The sequence below is a fragment of the Bos taurus genome, chromosome 14 (assembly GCF_002263795.3).
Source record: "Bos taurus isolate L1 Dominette 01449 registration number 42190680 breed Hereford chromosome 14, ARS-UCD2.0, whole genome shotgun sequence".
NCBI classification, from domain to species: Eukaryota; Metazoa; Chordata; class Mammalia; order Artiodactyla; family Bovidae; genus Bos; species Bos taurus.
The window spans coordinates 51879413-51893823 of NC_037341.1; the positions used below are offsets into that span (position 1 = coordinate 51879413).

At 36.0% G+C, this 14411-nt stretch overlaps 1 protein-coding gene across 1 annotated transcript in view; it reads left to right on the top strand.

Moving 5' to 3' along the window:
- Positions 1-14411, top strand: part of CSMD3 (CUB and Sushi multiple domains 3) — a 1470240-nt gene that overhangs the window by 1073862 nt on the left and 381967 nt on the right. Inside the window, exon 25 of the mRNA NM_001424929.1 lies at positions 11817-12008. Within this exon, the coding sequence (NP_001411858.1) occupies positions 11817-12008 (192 nt within the window). The remainder of the gene's footprint in view (positions 1-11816; positions 12009-14411) is intronic.

The window sequence follows — 14411 nt, forward strand, 5'->3', positions numbered from 1 at the left end:
AAGAAAAGATATACTGAGAAGACAGTGTACAGTGTCTCCTATGATGCACAGCTGTAACAGATATTCCAAAAAAAAAAATAAGTTAAAAGATATCGTATTAATAGATGCCTCTATGATTAGTGGTGTCAGGAAAGTACAGAGACCCTTGAGTGCCTAAAAAGGAAAAGCATTTGGTTCACCCATTATTAACAGTTTTAGTTATACTCTACTAAGAAGACCATGAGTTTCTCTGTCTTTCCTTCACCAATAAATAAATTATAACACACCTGGTATAAAAATGCTACACCACATTTGAAGGAAGAAAATGTCCCATTCCTTTACGTTTCTGAAGCAAATTAAATCTTTTCAGTCTTCATCCTTTAGAGTTGTCAAGAATAATCTTACTTAGTTTTTTGTACAGATAACCTTCTTCTCCAAAATTAGTTTCTTAGTCAACTCTAGTTTGATTTAGAGAAATGAAGCGTGGATGGCCACATGGGTTGGATATAAAACATCTGTGACAAACTTGGTCAGACCTTGACTAACATTAGGGAATCCAATTGCTCTTCCATCCCTCCAGCCTCTCAGAATTAACTCCCTCCTTGAGTTAGACCACTCTTCCGTTCTTTTCAGAAATGGCTAATAATTATGCTTGCCCTTGAGAAATCTGAAACTTATTACAACCAGTGCTAGATGAGACATATTTTCAGGTGCTTTATGCAACACAAATTAATTAAATCTGTAGTTGTGTTTTCCTGGACAGTGTAGGGGAGTACAGTAAGAGAAAATTACCATTGCCTTCTTCTAAAGTTAGAAGAGCAGATCAGAAATTAGCATCTCAATACAATATCCTCCATAATACATCACTCTGCTCTGGATAATTCAATAATAGAAGTTAGCAGAACTTAATAGGTTACTCTAGCCAGATCCCCTCAGCCCCTCAATACACATTCAAGAATGCATTCCTTAATCTGATGTCTTTCACTGTATTTCTCTCTGAAGGCTGAGTTGTAGAAATGTCACTCCTTTTTTGGTCCATAAATCCTGTCTTCTCTTTTATTCCTCTATTGGAATTAACTTATCAACATAGAAGTTATTCATTGAATCATAGGTTTAAATTTTGTCTGTCTCCATTGGAACTGTTTCTGCTCTGGGGATGAAGAGAACACTAAAGACAAAGTTCATGCTCACATGGAGCCAATGTTTAGTGAGACAAGACAGAAAAGGAAAAATGTTAACAAAAGATAAAAGAACTGCATGTAGAAATAATTTGTAATAGGGTGATAGGATACATAGTATGGAAGATGAGTCTACTATATCCAGTTCATTCAAGGACTGTGTCTCAGGAGGTATCACCTGATTTGGTATCTGAATTATAATAAGAGATCTGAGAGTAGCAGACTGTAGGCAGATAGATCAACAAATACAAAGGCCTAAGAGAAGACTTCAGCTGAGTTATTTGGCTGGAGGTGGATAAGAAAGGAGAATTGTACAAAATGAGAGGTAAAGTTTGAAGCTAGACAGGGATGAGGTGGACTATAGTAAGGGACTTAGATTTTATTAAAAGGCACACAGATATTTAACATTATTTAAACATTAAATATCAGTGAAAAATAATAGCTAACATTTATTTACTATTGACTAGACAGGGGAGCCTGGTGGGCTGCCATCTATGGGGTCGCACAGAGTCTGACACAACTGAAGCGACTTAGCAGCAGCAGCAGCAGCAGATACAGCTATAACTATGAGGGAAGTACTATTATCCCCGGTGAGAAGAGGAGGAAAAACAAAGCACAGAAAAGTTGTTACTTGCCCAAGGTGACATACCTCATAAATGCAGATATGGAAATTTAGTTGAGGAGCTCTGCCTATAGAATTCCCAAACTTAATCACTATACTATATTATCTCCATGTAACTCCTGGATATTTTATATTTAAAATTCCATGAATTTACATTTTTTGTTGTTGAACTACATGTAAAAAATGTAATAATTTTTAAATGTTAATGTGATTCCTCCCAAATAAATTTCTTTCATTTTATACTTAAGAATCTGAATACTTGTTTTTTGCCAAATTCACTATCAAAGAATGATTTAGGCCTGTTGTTCATGACATCTTTAAACTTTATTTCTTCAAAATATTCTTCATTGAAGATTCTACTAGCTGTATTCATTTCTAGTTATCCCACTTTGATTCAATAGAAAGGAATTGAGTATTTTAAACAACCACCCATTGAAAACCTAAAGTACATCTTTTTGATTGATTATAGCATTGTCTTCTCAAAAGCTGATCTGGCAAATGTTTATGATACCCATCTGTTAGACATTACCTCTGGGCTCAGATGTCTTCTTGTTATCACCTCTGCACATTTAATTTTCTAAAAATCCCATTTGAGAAATGTCCATTATCCCAAGGATATTGTTCAGACATATTTGTATGTTTTTAGCTCTTGAGTTTTGTTGCTTGAAATAATTTGGTAATCCACATGGAACATGTCCATTTCAAATTCTGTATTCAAATTAAAGATGAGCAATAGCCAACTTGTGATGGCATGTCTTGTATACTAGCTTTATAAATATAAAATAAATTACCCTATTTAAACTCTTTAGTTACCAATAAAGTTTTGGCAATATTAACAATGAAAAATAATCAGATATACTATTAGTGCTAACTCTATTCTTATAATTTATTCAATGCAAATCAAGTAGAAAATCAATGAATTATAAGGAAGCAACAAAGTTTGTCTATGCAAATCTATATCCTATAAACTTAACAGGTATATTTGGCATTTCTGTTACTCTTTAAATACTGAAAATCAACGAGGTGATAAATGAAGTATTGACTAAGGCTGCATTATATAGTACAAGGTATTCTAACTAAAATGCTAAAGAAATATTTCTTGATTATCTGTCATTTATATATACAATATTGGATATAATTTCTTCAGATTAGAATAACAAACAAGGCATTTTTATAACCTTCACATCCCAAAAGTTTTGTAAATTTTGAACTTAAATATCTAATGACCTACTAACATACTCCTTTTTAAAGTTAACTTCTGGCAGATTGAAGACATATGTGAGTGTCAAAACTTTACAATGCTTAGAAAAAAATGTGACCCACAGTAGCTATGTCTTTAAGGTGAAGAAAGATTTCTCAAAGAAGATAGGCAAGCAAAAATCTGTCAATACTCAGTAGCATCCATGCCCTTCTAAGCACTTCTCAAGTGTAGAGTCTAAAAATCTGGCAACTACATATCTCCTGCCCTTGCCAGCTAAGACCTCTGCTTAGATTCCACCAACTAAAGGCAATCTGGTGAGAGCTGAAAGATAGGATGGATAAAGAAGCCATTATTTTTCACCAAAATATGTAGGCAAGAGTGTGGTGCTGGAAGGTGGTTGTATGTGGTGGCAGCTTCCCTGAATTGCTGGATTCCTGAAAGCCAGAAGTGATCCTTGACCTTCACACTCTCTGCATTTCTTTGTATTTTCCCCTCTAATTTCTTGTACTGAATTTTAGCAACTCAAAATATCAAATGGCTTCTGTTTTACTGAAGACCAGTAAATAAGTCCCAGTCCTTATTATGTTTTTACAAATCTCTTTAGCTCAATGGCAACCCACTCCAGTACTCTTGCCTGGAAAATCCCCTGGACGGAGGAGCCTGGTAGGCTGTAGTCCATGGGGTCCCTGAGGGTCGGACACGACTGAGTGACTTCACTTTCAGTTTTCACTTTCATGCATTGGAAAAGGAAATGGCAACCCACTCCAGTGTTCTTGCCTGGAGAATCCCAGGGACGGGGGAGTCTGGTGAGCTGCCATCTATGGGGTCGCACAGAGTCGGACACGACTGAAGTGACTTAGCAGTAGCAGTTAGCTAAATATACCATAAACAAGATTTTTTCAGTTCAGTCGCTCAGTCATGTCCGACTCTTTGCAACCCCATGGACTGCAGCACACCTGGCTTTCTCTCCATCACCAACTCCCAGAGTTTACTCAAGCTCATGTCCATTGAGTCAGTGATGCCATCCAACCATCTCATCCTCTGTTGTCCCCTTTTCCTCCCGCCTTCAATCATTCCCAGCATTGATCTTTTCAAATGAGTCAGTTCTTCTCATCATGTGCTCAAAGTATTGGAGTTTCAGCGTCAGCATCAGTCCTTCCATGAATATTCAAGACTGAATTCCTTTAAGATTGACTGGTTGGATCTCCTAGCTGTCCAAGGGACTCGCAAGTATCTTCTCTAATACTGCAGTTCAAAAGCATCAATTCTTCAGTGCTCAGCTTTCTTTATAAGTCCAACTCTCACATCCATACATGACTACTGGAAAAACCATAGCTTTGACTAGACAGACCTTTGCTAGCAAGATTTTTAAATGATATATAATTAGAAGGAGATATTTACAATATCGGAGAAGGCAATGGCACCCCACTCCAGTACTCTTGCCTGGAAAATCCCATGGACCGAGGAGCCTGGAAGGCTGCAGTCCATGGTGTCGCTGAGGGTCGGACACGACTGAGCGACTTCACTTTCACTTTTCACTTTCATGCATTGGAGAAGGAAATGGCAACCCTCTCCAGTGTTCTTGCTTGGAGAATCCCAGGGACAGGGGAGCCTGGTGGGCTGCCGTCTGTGGTCGCACAGAGTCAGACACGACTAAAATGACTTAGCAGTATTTACAATATAGTAGAAAAACCTGGTGGCTCAGATGGTGAAGAATCTGCCTGCAATGCGGGAGACCTGAGTTCTATCTCTGGGTTGGGAAGATCCCCTGGAGGAGGGCATGGTGACCCACCTCAGTATTCATGCCTGGAGAATCTGCATGGATAGAGAAGCCTGACAGCTACAGTCCACAGGGTTGCAAAAACTTGGAGGCGACTGAGCAAATAAGCACAACACAGCACAGAAAAACATATACTCCATAGAAAGAAATCCTACAAATCAATTTAAAAATAGCCTAGAAGAACATATGGGCAAAAAAATTTCACAGTAGAAGATATTCCAGTACAATAATCAAAAGACAAAAAGTGCTTGATAGAAATTAAGAAATGAAAATTAAAGTAAAAATACTTTTCTATTGCACACTCCTAAAATTGGTAAAAATCAAAAAGCAGTATCATACTAAATGTTGATAATAATTGGAAGAATTTGAAATTCATGAACTTTGGGATAAATTGGTATAGTCACATAGGAGATATTTGGTGATATTTAGTAAAATTCATTTTTAGACATGTCTGAAAGTGAAAGTGAAGTCACTCAGTCATGTCTGAGTCTTTGCGACCCCATGGACTGTAGCCTACCAGACTTCTCTGTCCATGGGATTTTCCAGGCAAGAATACTGGAATGGGTTGCCATTTCCTTCTCCAGGGGATCTTCCTGACCCAGAGATTGAATCCTGGTGTCTGGCATTGTAAGCAGACACTTTACCCTCTGAGCCACCTGTGCCAATTATGCATAAACTAAATGGCTGATGGTAAAACTTAACATTCATGCAAAGCTGAATCCCACTATATCCCTGACTGATATACAAATGCGTGATGTAAAAATTTAAAAATGGTGCACAAATGTATGATCCCACTATCCCAGAATGATATACAAATGTATGAAGACACAAACTAGTATATTTAATATCACTTACTTTATCATGGGCTTCCCAGGTGTCACTAGTGGCATAGAATCCACCTGCCAATGCAGGAGACATAAGAGATGTTGGTTTGATCCCTGGGTAGGGAAGATCCCCTGGAGAGTGGATGTGGCAACCTACTCCAGTATTCTTGCCTGGAGAATTCCAGGGACAGAGGAACCTAGCAGGCTACATGGGGTAGTAAAAAGTCAGACATGACTTAGCATGCACAGAATTATTATTACTATTTTACTAACCAGATAGAACATCAACTTATGTGAATACACAATATTCATAAATAAATTGAACAGAAATTATACTGAGGCAGAGATTGAACTATTTTCTTTCATTAGTTCAAGACCGATTAACAGATTTTGATTTAATCTTGAGAAAATGATCTCTGTTTTTTTTTAAATTTATTTATTTAATTACTTTACAATAGTGTAGTGGTTTTGCCATACATAGACATGAATCAGCCATGGGTGTATATGTGTTCCCCATCCTGAACCCCCCTCCCACCTCCCTCCCCATCCCATCCCTCTGGGTTATCCCAGTGTATCAGCCCTGAGCACCTTGTCTCATGCATCGAACCTGGACTGGCGATCTGTGTCATATATGATAATATACATGTTTCAGTGCTATTCTCTCAAATCATCCCACCCTCATCTTCACCCACAGAATCCAAAAGACTGTTCTATATATCTGTGTTGCTTTTGCTGTCTTGTATATAGGGTTATTGTTATCATCTTTCTAAATTCGATATATATGTGTTAGTATACTGTATCGGAGAAGGCAATGGCAACCCACTCCATTCTTGCCTGGAAAATCCCATGGACCGAGAAGCCTAGTAGGCTGCAGTCCATGGGGTCGCTAGAGTTGGACAACTGAGCGACTTCAATTTCACTTTTCACTTTCATGCAATGGAGAAGGAAATGGCAACCCACTCCAGTGTTCTTGCCTGGACAATCCCAGGGACCGGGAATCCTCCTGGTGGGCTGCCATCTATGGGGTCGCACAGAGTCGGACACGACTGAAGTGACGCAGCAGCAGCAGCAGCAGCATACTGTATTGCAGAAGGCAATGGCAACCCACTCCAGTACTCTTGCCTGGAAAATCCCATGGACGGAGAAGCCTGGTAGGCTGCAGTCCATGGGGTTGCAACGAGTCGGACACGACTGAGCGACTTCACTTTTACTTTTCACTTTCATGCATTGGAGAAAGAAATGGAAACCCACTCCAGTGTTCTTGCCTGGAGAATCCCAGGGATCTCGGAGCCTGGTGGGCTGCCATCTATGGGGTTGCACAGAGTCGGACACAACTGAAGCGACTTAGCAGCAGTATACTGTATTGGTGTTTTTTCTTCTGGCTTACTTCACTCTGCATAATAGGCTCCAGTTTCATCCACCTCATTAGAACTGATTCAAATTGATCTTTGAATCCCTGCATGATACATAACCCATAGAAACACTTGCATATGTTCAAATGAGGACATGGAAGTGTAGCATTTTTAAACAATGAATAATGTAAGCAATATAGCAATACAGATACCCACCAGCTGGAGAACAAGTAAATCAATTTTAGGGTATACATCCAATGGAATATCACTGGTAGTTAAAATGAGTAAACTGTATGTGTAAGTATATGTGTGTGTAAATATAACAGTAAAAACACAATGCTGCACACACACACAAAAAAAGCCTCAGAAGAATGTTATTTTAATTACATAATTTATAAAATGTGTAAATGCTTACAAACCATACTGTATATTGTTCATTGAAATACAGATGTTTTAAAATATAAATTGGACTTTCCTGGTGGCGCAGTGGTAAAGAATCCACCTGCCAATGCAGGAGATGAAGGCAATGGCAAGCCACTCCAGTATGCTTGCCTGGGAAATGCCATAGACTGAGGACCCTGGCAGACTACAATCCATGGGGTCACAAAGAGTTGGATGTGACTTGGAGACAAAACAACAACAAAAACATGTAAATTATATGTAAAAATAATATACTAATTCAGAATATTTGCTAGTTCTCAGTAGAGAAAGACTAGAAAGGAATTAGAACCAAACATAAATGGAGTTTTAAGTTACTTAACATTAGACTAAGATCATGACATCTGGTCCAATTACTTCATGGCAAATAGTTTGGGAAACAATGGAAACAGTGACAGACTTTATTTTGGGGGGCTCCAAAATCACTGTAGATTGTGACTGCAGCCATGAAATTAAAAGACGCTTGCTCCTTGGAAAAAAAAAGCTATGAACAACCTAGACAGCATGTTATAAAGCAGAGACATTACTTAACCAACAAAAGTCCGTCTAGTCAAAGCTATGGTTCTTCCAGAAGTTGTGTATGGATGTGAGAGTTGGACTATAAAGAAAGCTGAGCACTGAAGAATTTATGCTTTTGAACTGTGGTGTAGGAGACGGCTCTTGAGAGTCCCTTGGACTTTAAGGAAATCAAACCAGTCAATCCTAAAAGAAATCAGTTCTGAATATTCTTTGGAAGGACTGATGCTGAAGCTGAAACTCCAATACTTTGGCCATCTGATGCAAAGAACCGACTCATTTGAAAAGACCCTGATGATGGGAAAGATTGAAGGTGGGAGGAGAAGGGGATGACAGAGGATGAGATGGTTGAATGGTATCACCAATGCAATGGACATGAGTTTGAGTAAACTCTGGGAATTGGTGATGGACAGGGAAGCCTGGTGTGCTGCAGTCCATGGGGTTGCAAAGAGTCACATGACTGAGCAACTGAACTGAACTGACTGAAGTGAACTGAGCATTATTTATGAATAACAATATTAATGTGAATATGAATCAATTAGTATAAATATTAATCTGAAAAGTAATCTGAACTAATATTACTATTAATCTGAAGCAGCTATCAATAGAACCAGATGATGAAGTTATTTTATCTTTCTCTTCTCTTGTAGATATCAAATAGTAATTTTTAAATGTTAGGAATCTTTAAAGAAGATTTCTGCTTTATGATGGCAGGAAGGAAATTAGAACTCAGTTTAAGTTATTCAGCAAGTCAAAAAGATTTAGATAAATGAGAATTTTCAGTTCATTTTTGCTCCAGAAGTTTTAATTTCATCACAGTATCAAATTTCACAAGGAATGGTGAATATTTAAGAATATGTGGTTTTTCATACACATCTTTATTTAATTGTCAGTTTCATGTATTTGAGCTTTTCAGTGAAAAGACTGGCAGCTGAATGTTTCCATAAAGATAAGGCACTTCTGAATATTTATGAATAAGCAACAATAATTCCACCAAATTGGACTAAATTGTGTTGTGCTTTGTAGCTTACATACTATTGTCCCTGTGCATTTTCATCTACAATGCAAAGTATTATAAATTATCTTAATTTGCAGAGAGTGTCTCCATTATACCTCATCACCAGCAATTGCCAACCACATTTACAGAACATTCAAATTAAAGGAGGATGAATTTGGTAATAAACCTTGAAAAGAGAGCTTGATTTCCATTTTTATTTTGATAAATGATACGTGGTAAAACTCAAAAGTGGCTGAATCTTGAATAATAAACTGAATATTATGTCTGGTAGAAGGAATTCAAGCTTGTTACTTTTGAGCAGAGATATTTTAAATGTACTCTTTACTATGCAGAGTCATACAAAATATGTCCTAAAATTTTGTTACTACTTCTACTGTTTCTACTTCTGTTATTGCAAGACTGACTTGCTCAGCAACCTCCGACCTCTTGTATGACTCTGTTTGAAGCTGTTGGTATTTGCCTTATTTTAACATATTTCCACCCAAATGAGGTTGCCACAGATTAATCCATACAGGAATTTCCTGCAGTTTTTTTTTAACTCTATCATAAATTTCAGTTTTTCATCAAAATTACTTTAGCTTATTTTTCAGATGTCGCTTAGAGATAACTGCCCTGAGAAACACATTCATTCATGAACATTATTGAACATTTGTTATGTGCCAGATTTTGTGCTGTGAAGGCTTTGTGGGAAAGAGAAAAAAGTGAAATAAGTCCAATCTATAAGAAAAAAAGAAAATAAATGATTGTAAATTAATGAAGATATGTGAAATAGTTCTATTGGTTGACAGAGGAAGGAAAGATGAAGAACCTTTCAAAGAGACCAAGAGGAGGCTCCTTATGTTCTCCAAGAGCTAAGGTAGCCCTCAGCATACAGAAATTAAAGTATAAATTTGGTACTTTTAGCTGTACATTTCTGGTAAATGTATGCTTGTTTTGACACTAGGAAGTCGGTACTACAAATTAATGACTTGTCATCAGTGAGCTAATACATGCTTTTTTGCTTTCTAGTTCAAATTTAGATTAATTTGGTCAAGGATCTATGCCCACAAAAAAAGAGATCTCTTTTTGATTATCATATGATTTAAGATGCACAAAAGTCATTCTCTTCTCCTATATTATTTGTCTTAAAATCATAGATTTCCCTCATCCATGAAGCTATCTAGAATTTTATCACAGTCCTCTAGTATCAGAAGTTATAACTGATATAATTTAACATCTAGTTGGGAAATAATGACGGACAAGGAAAGCTGGCACACTGCAAACCATGGGATCGCAGAGAGTTGGACATGACTTAGTGACTGAACAATAACAAGCAGTTAATTATCTTTGTCACATTATATCATTATATAATTTATCTTGTTGTTGTTACTGTTTAGTGGCTAAAGTCAAGTCTGACTCTTTTGTAACCCCATGGACTGTGGCCTTGCCAGGCTCCTCTGTCCATGGGATTTACCAGGCAAGGATACTGGAGTGGGTTGTCGTTTTCTTCTCCAGAAGATCTTCCTGACTCAGGGATCAAACCTGTGTCTCCCGCACTGGCAGGCAAATTATTTGCCATTTTGTCACAAGGGAAGCCCATCATTTAACTTACATTTATAGAATTTATAAAACACTAGGTACAGAATTCTATAGCTAGAAGATTTAGATTTTTGTAACTGGTGTCATATTTGATTTACCTTCTGAAGTACCCTTTTCTAGTTCTTTCGGGATCTTAGGAGCAAATTGTGCTATGAATGTTTCATTTTTAATATTCACCTTTATTAATTTTATTCTGAATAGGCACACTGTGTGTACTGGATCTAAAGAGATTAATTATTATTTAAGTGATAGAATTGATGAATTAAATATAATAATAGTAATAAGTATGTCAGCATCCCTTTGACCTAGTCCTTACCTCTGTGGTAACACAATGAAAATCAGATGGAAAAACTTACCACGTGACCAGGGACAGGGAATAAGGAAAAATGGACTTGTTGTGCTTGAGAGAGTTATCTCTCTCTCCTCTCCTGAAAGGAGGAAGGAAAACTTTTGCTCTTTGGAGATGGGATGGAAATAATTCTGTTTTTATTCTAACCTTAGTAATGTACATTTAGGGTTTCAACAGTCAGATTAACCTCCTGTGTCTCCAGTTTTTATAATTTAGAGATTTCTGTAAAGTCCTGGGTCTCATTCTTCCTTAAGATGTAAACACAGATCCCCTCCAGAGGTACCTTAATCTCTTTGGAGTTATCTCACTACTCATATAAACATATCTTCTCAATCACAAGCTTCCAGCTAAAGTCATGTGGAAAGCCCCAACTCTTCAGAAATCAAAAATATGTATTTTTATGAACTACTTTTTTTTTTCTTGTGAGAAATTTTGAGAATTGTGTATTCTGAAGGCAGAATATAAACATTCAGAGGTCTTCAGACTGATTACTGGGTTATATTAACTCTTGCTAGTTTTTTTAAATATGTCTATTTCATTTTCTTCCAAGACTGTATAAGTAAAGCAATCTAAAGTTATGTTTGCATTGGATGTATTTGTTACCTGAACAGTTGTGGTTTCACATATTTCATATGAATTTTAAACTTTTCATGATTTGATCCTAATAGTTACATTGGTCAGAATCTATTAGTTGCAAATCACTTGAAGCAGGCAAGAATGTTAGTACTATAACACGTTATGATATAGTCACAGAGACCATGGGGTATCATTGCTAAATTTGAATAATACAACAAATTTTAGTTTTTTGAGGAAAAAAAAAAAACTCTCTCTGGTGGCTATATGCTATCAAAATTAAATATTTTAAGTAATAAAACAGGAAAAAGTATGTAATCATATTAAAAACAATAAAATGGATGATTTGTGCAGTTTTAAATCCTCCTGTTAAATTTTGTCTTTAATAAATTTATATTCTTCTCATAGGTTTTGAACTTTCACATTGTGAGGATCCTGGAATTCCACAATTTGGATACAAAATCAGCGACCAAGGGCATTTTGCTGGTAGCACTATCATTTACGGATGCAATCCAGGCTACACTCTCCATGGAAGCAGCCTTCTGAAGTGCATGACAGGGGAGAGAAGGGCATGGGACTATCCTCTGCCATCCTGTATTGGTAGGATACTGTTTTAGGTTTTCATGCAATATTTCTATGGAAGTGTTATCAAAATATACTGTACCTTTTCAAGTTATTTCATCTGTCCACACCCAACTTATACCTTAATCAAAAAGTTAATGAATACATAGCTCAAATTTGTGGTAAGTCAGAGGGTTCTTTTCATAATCAGTGAGTACCTTCTCTTTTTGGGCAAAAAATAGTTCATATGAAAGTCATTATATTTATCCTATCTTGATATAAAATTTAACTCGCTACAAAATATGTGAAACTCTTAATCATACACATTTACTGAATCTCATTGACCAGATTTGTATTAATATACAAAATTAATGCTTATGCTGGTATAAAGGCAGATTAAAAAAGCTAAATACTCTCAATAACTTCAAAGACTTTATATACATACCTTTTGAAAAACTAAGAAAGTGTATATGTTTTCTTTATTTTATGTATCATGACATAATTAAATGAATTTCAATACGAAAAGGCATGTGAAAGTTAGTCATATAAGATATATTGCCTACGTGAAATTATAGAATGATCATTTTTCTCTCCTTTGTATAGCTGGAGAAGAATTTTATTACTACCATCCCATAAATCAATTCACAAATAACTGGGCATGTGTGAGAAAGAGGGTGGATAGAAAAACGTTGATAAAGACCTCTGCTTTTTTTCTTTTGGTCCGAATATAGGTGCCAGGCTGGGTGGATTACTAGGACAACAAAAGGAAAAAACAAAAACAAAAACAAAACAAACAGTTAAACAAAACACAAAGTCCTCAATAGGGAGCAAACAAGTTTCTTTAATGATTCTTATTTAATGGCAGTTGTGGTGGCACAAATTGATTCTGTGTCAGGCTCATATGGATAAAATTGACTTAATTTTTTAAAATGATTTATTAAGGTATAATTCATATTGAAAAAATTCCACATGTTTAATGTATACAGTTTTATGAATTTGGAGACCTGAACACTTTGAGATATATTTTAATGTTTGTTAATTGATATAGTCAACACAGGAATATTCACAAAACTTGATAGACTTCAAATAGGAAAGAAATGAAATTCTAGTTATTAGAGGTCTTGCAACTAATTGCAGTGTTTTTGATGACATGAGACTTCTGTTGGTTTGTTAAAACATTGATGAGCAGAAAGCAAACATTCTTTTATCCAACCAAAATGCAATTATACTGCTTTCCTTTCAGAGGCATCTGAATTTTGGATAGATTATGAGGATAAATGTAAAATAACAATCAACCTAAATTGACAAAGCTTAGGATTCTAGAATATGACCAACAATCAACCTGCTGGCATTGGTTATGAGAAAAATGTACACTGATTCATTCTCTCTGAAGATATTCTTTGCTGTGAATATCACATATATTCAGAAACTCATTAAGGATTTCAAAAGGATTTCAAACAAAACTATAAACTTAAAAATACTGGCTTGCTATGTTGTCAGTAAAATTAAAATCACAAACTAATACATTAAAAAATATATATTTTCCTTATATATTGAATCAAGCTGAAGACATTTTCATTTTCTGGAAAACTTCATGCAAATAGAAGAACATTTGATCTAGGATCAGAATATTTAATTATTTTTGTAACAAATCAATGCACTTTATGAATCTACCAAGTCAAAATTTAGTAATACCACTGCTCAAGCCTTTATGAGAAGGGTAACCTTTTTTTTTTTTTTAAATGATAGATGATCAGGAATAAAAGCTTAAAACAGCTGGACACATAATGTGTCATGCTGATGATTTTCATGACAATAGAAGGTTAAATTCTATTTAAGATGGTGTTCTTTATTGTCAATAATTAACAGCTTTACCACTTGGCTAAAATCATAATTATCCATTCCTATTAACCTTAAATATCTATTATGGTTATATTTTTGCCTTGGTCAAATAAGAAGCTTTTTCTTAATTATATGGGTGTTTCTAGGTAATTATGTTTCTGTAGCTTATACATTGAGCAAACAAAAATTATTTTTTAGGCACCATAGCCAGAGGTATTTAACCTGCACACCTTCAATTTTATCTGTAAACATAAGACTTCTGACAGAATATGAACTCCAATGTTATAGCATATCACACTGCTTTATTTGAAATCAAATAGCCAAGTAATATTTGTAACAAAGAAATATGGAGAAAGAAAGAGTTATGTTTAAATTCAATATAAAAACAGTTCCCAAAGCTCCAGTTCTTGGAGTTGCTTAAAATTAATCTGGCAGATTCTTGTTTTTGTTCAGTCACCCAGTTATGTCCAACTCCCTTTGACCCCTGGACTGCAGCATGCCAGGCCTCTGTCCCATGCCATCTCCCGAATTTTGCCCAAGTTCGTGTTCATTGCATCAGTGATTCAATACAGTCATCTCATCCTCTGATGCCCTCTTCAC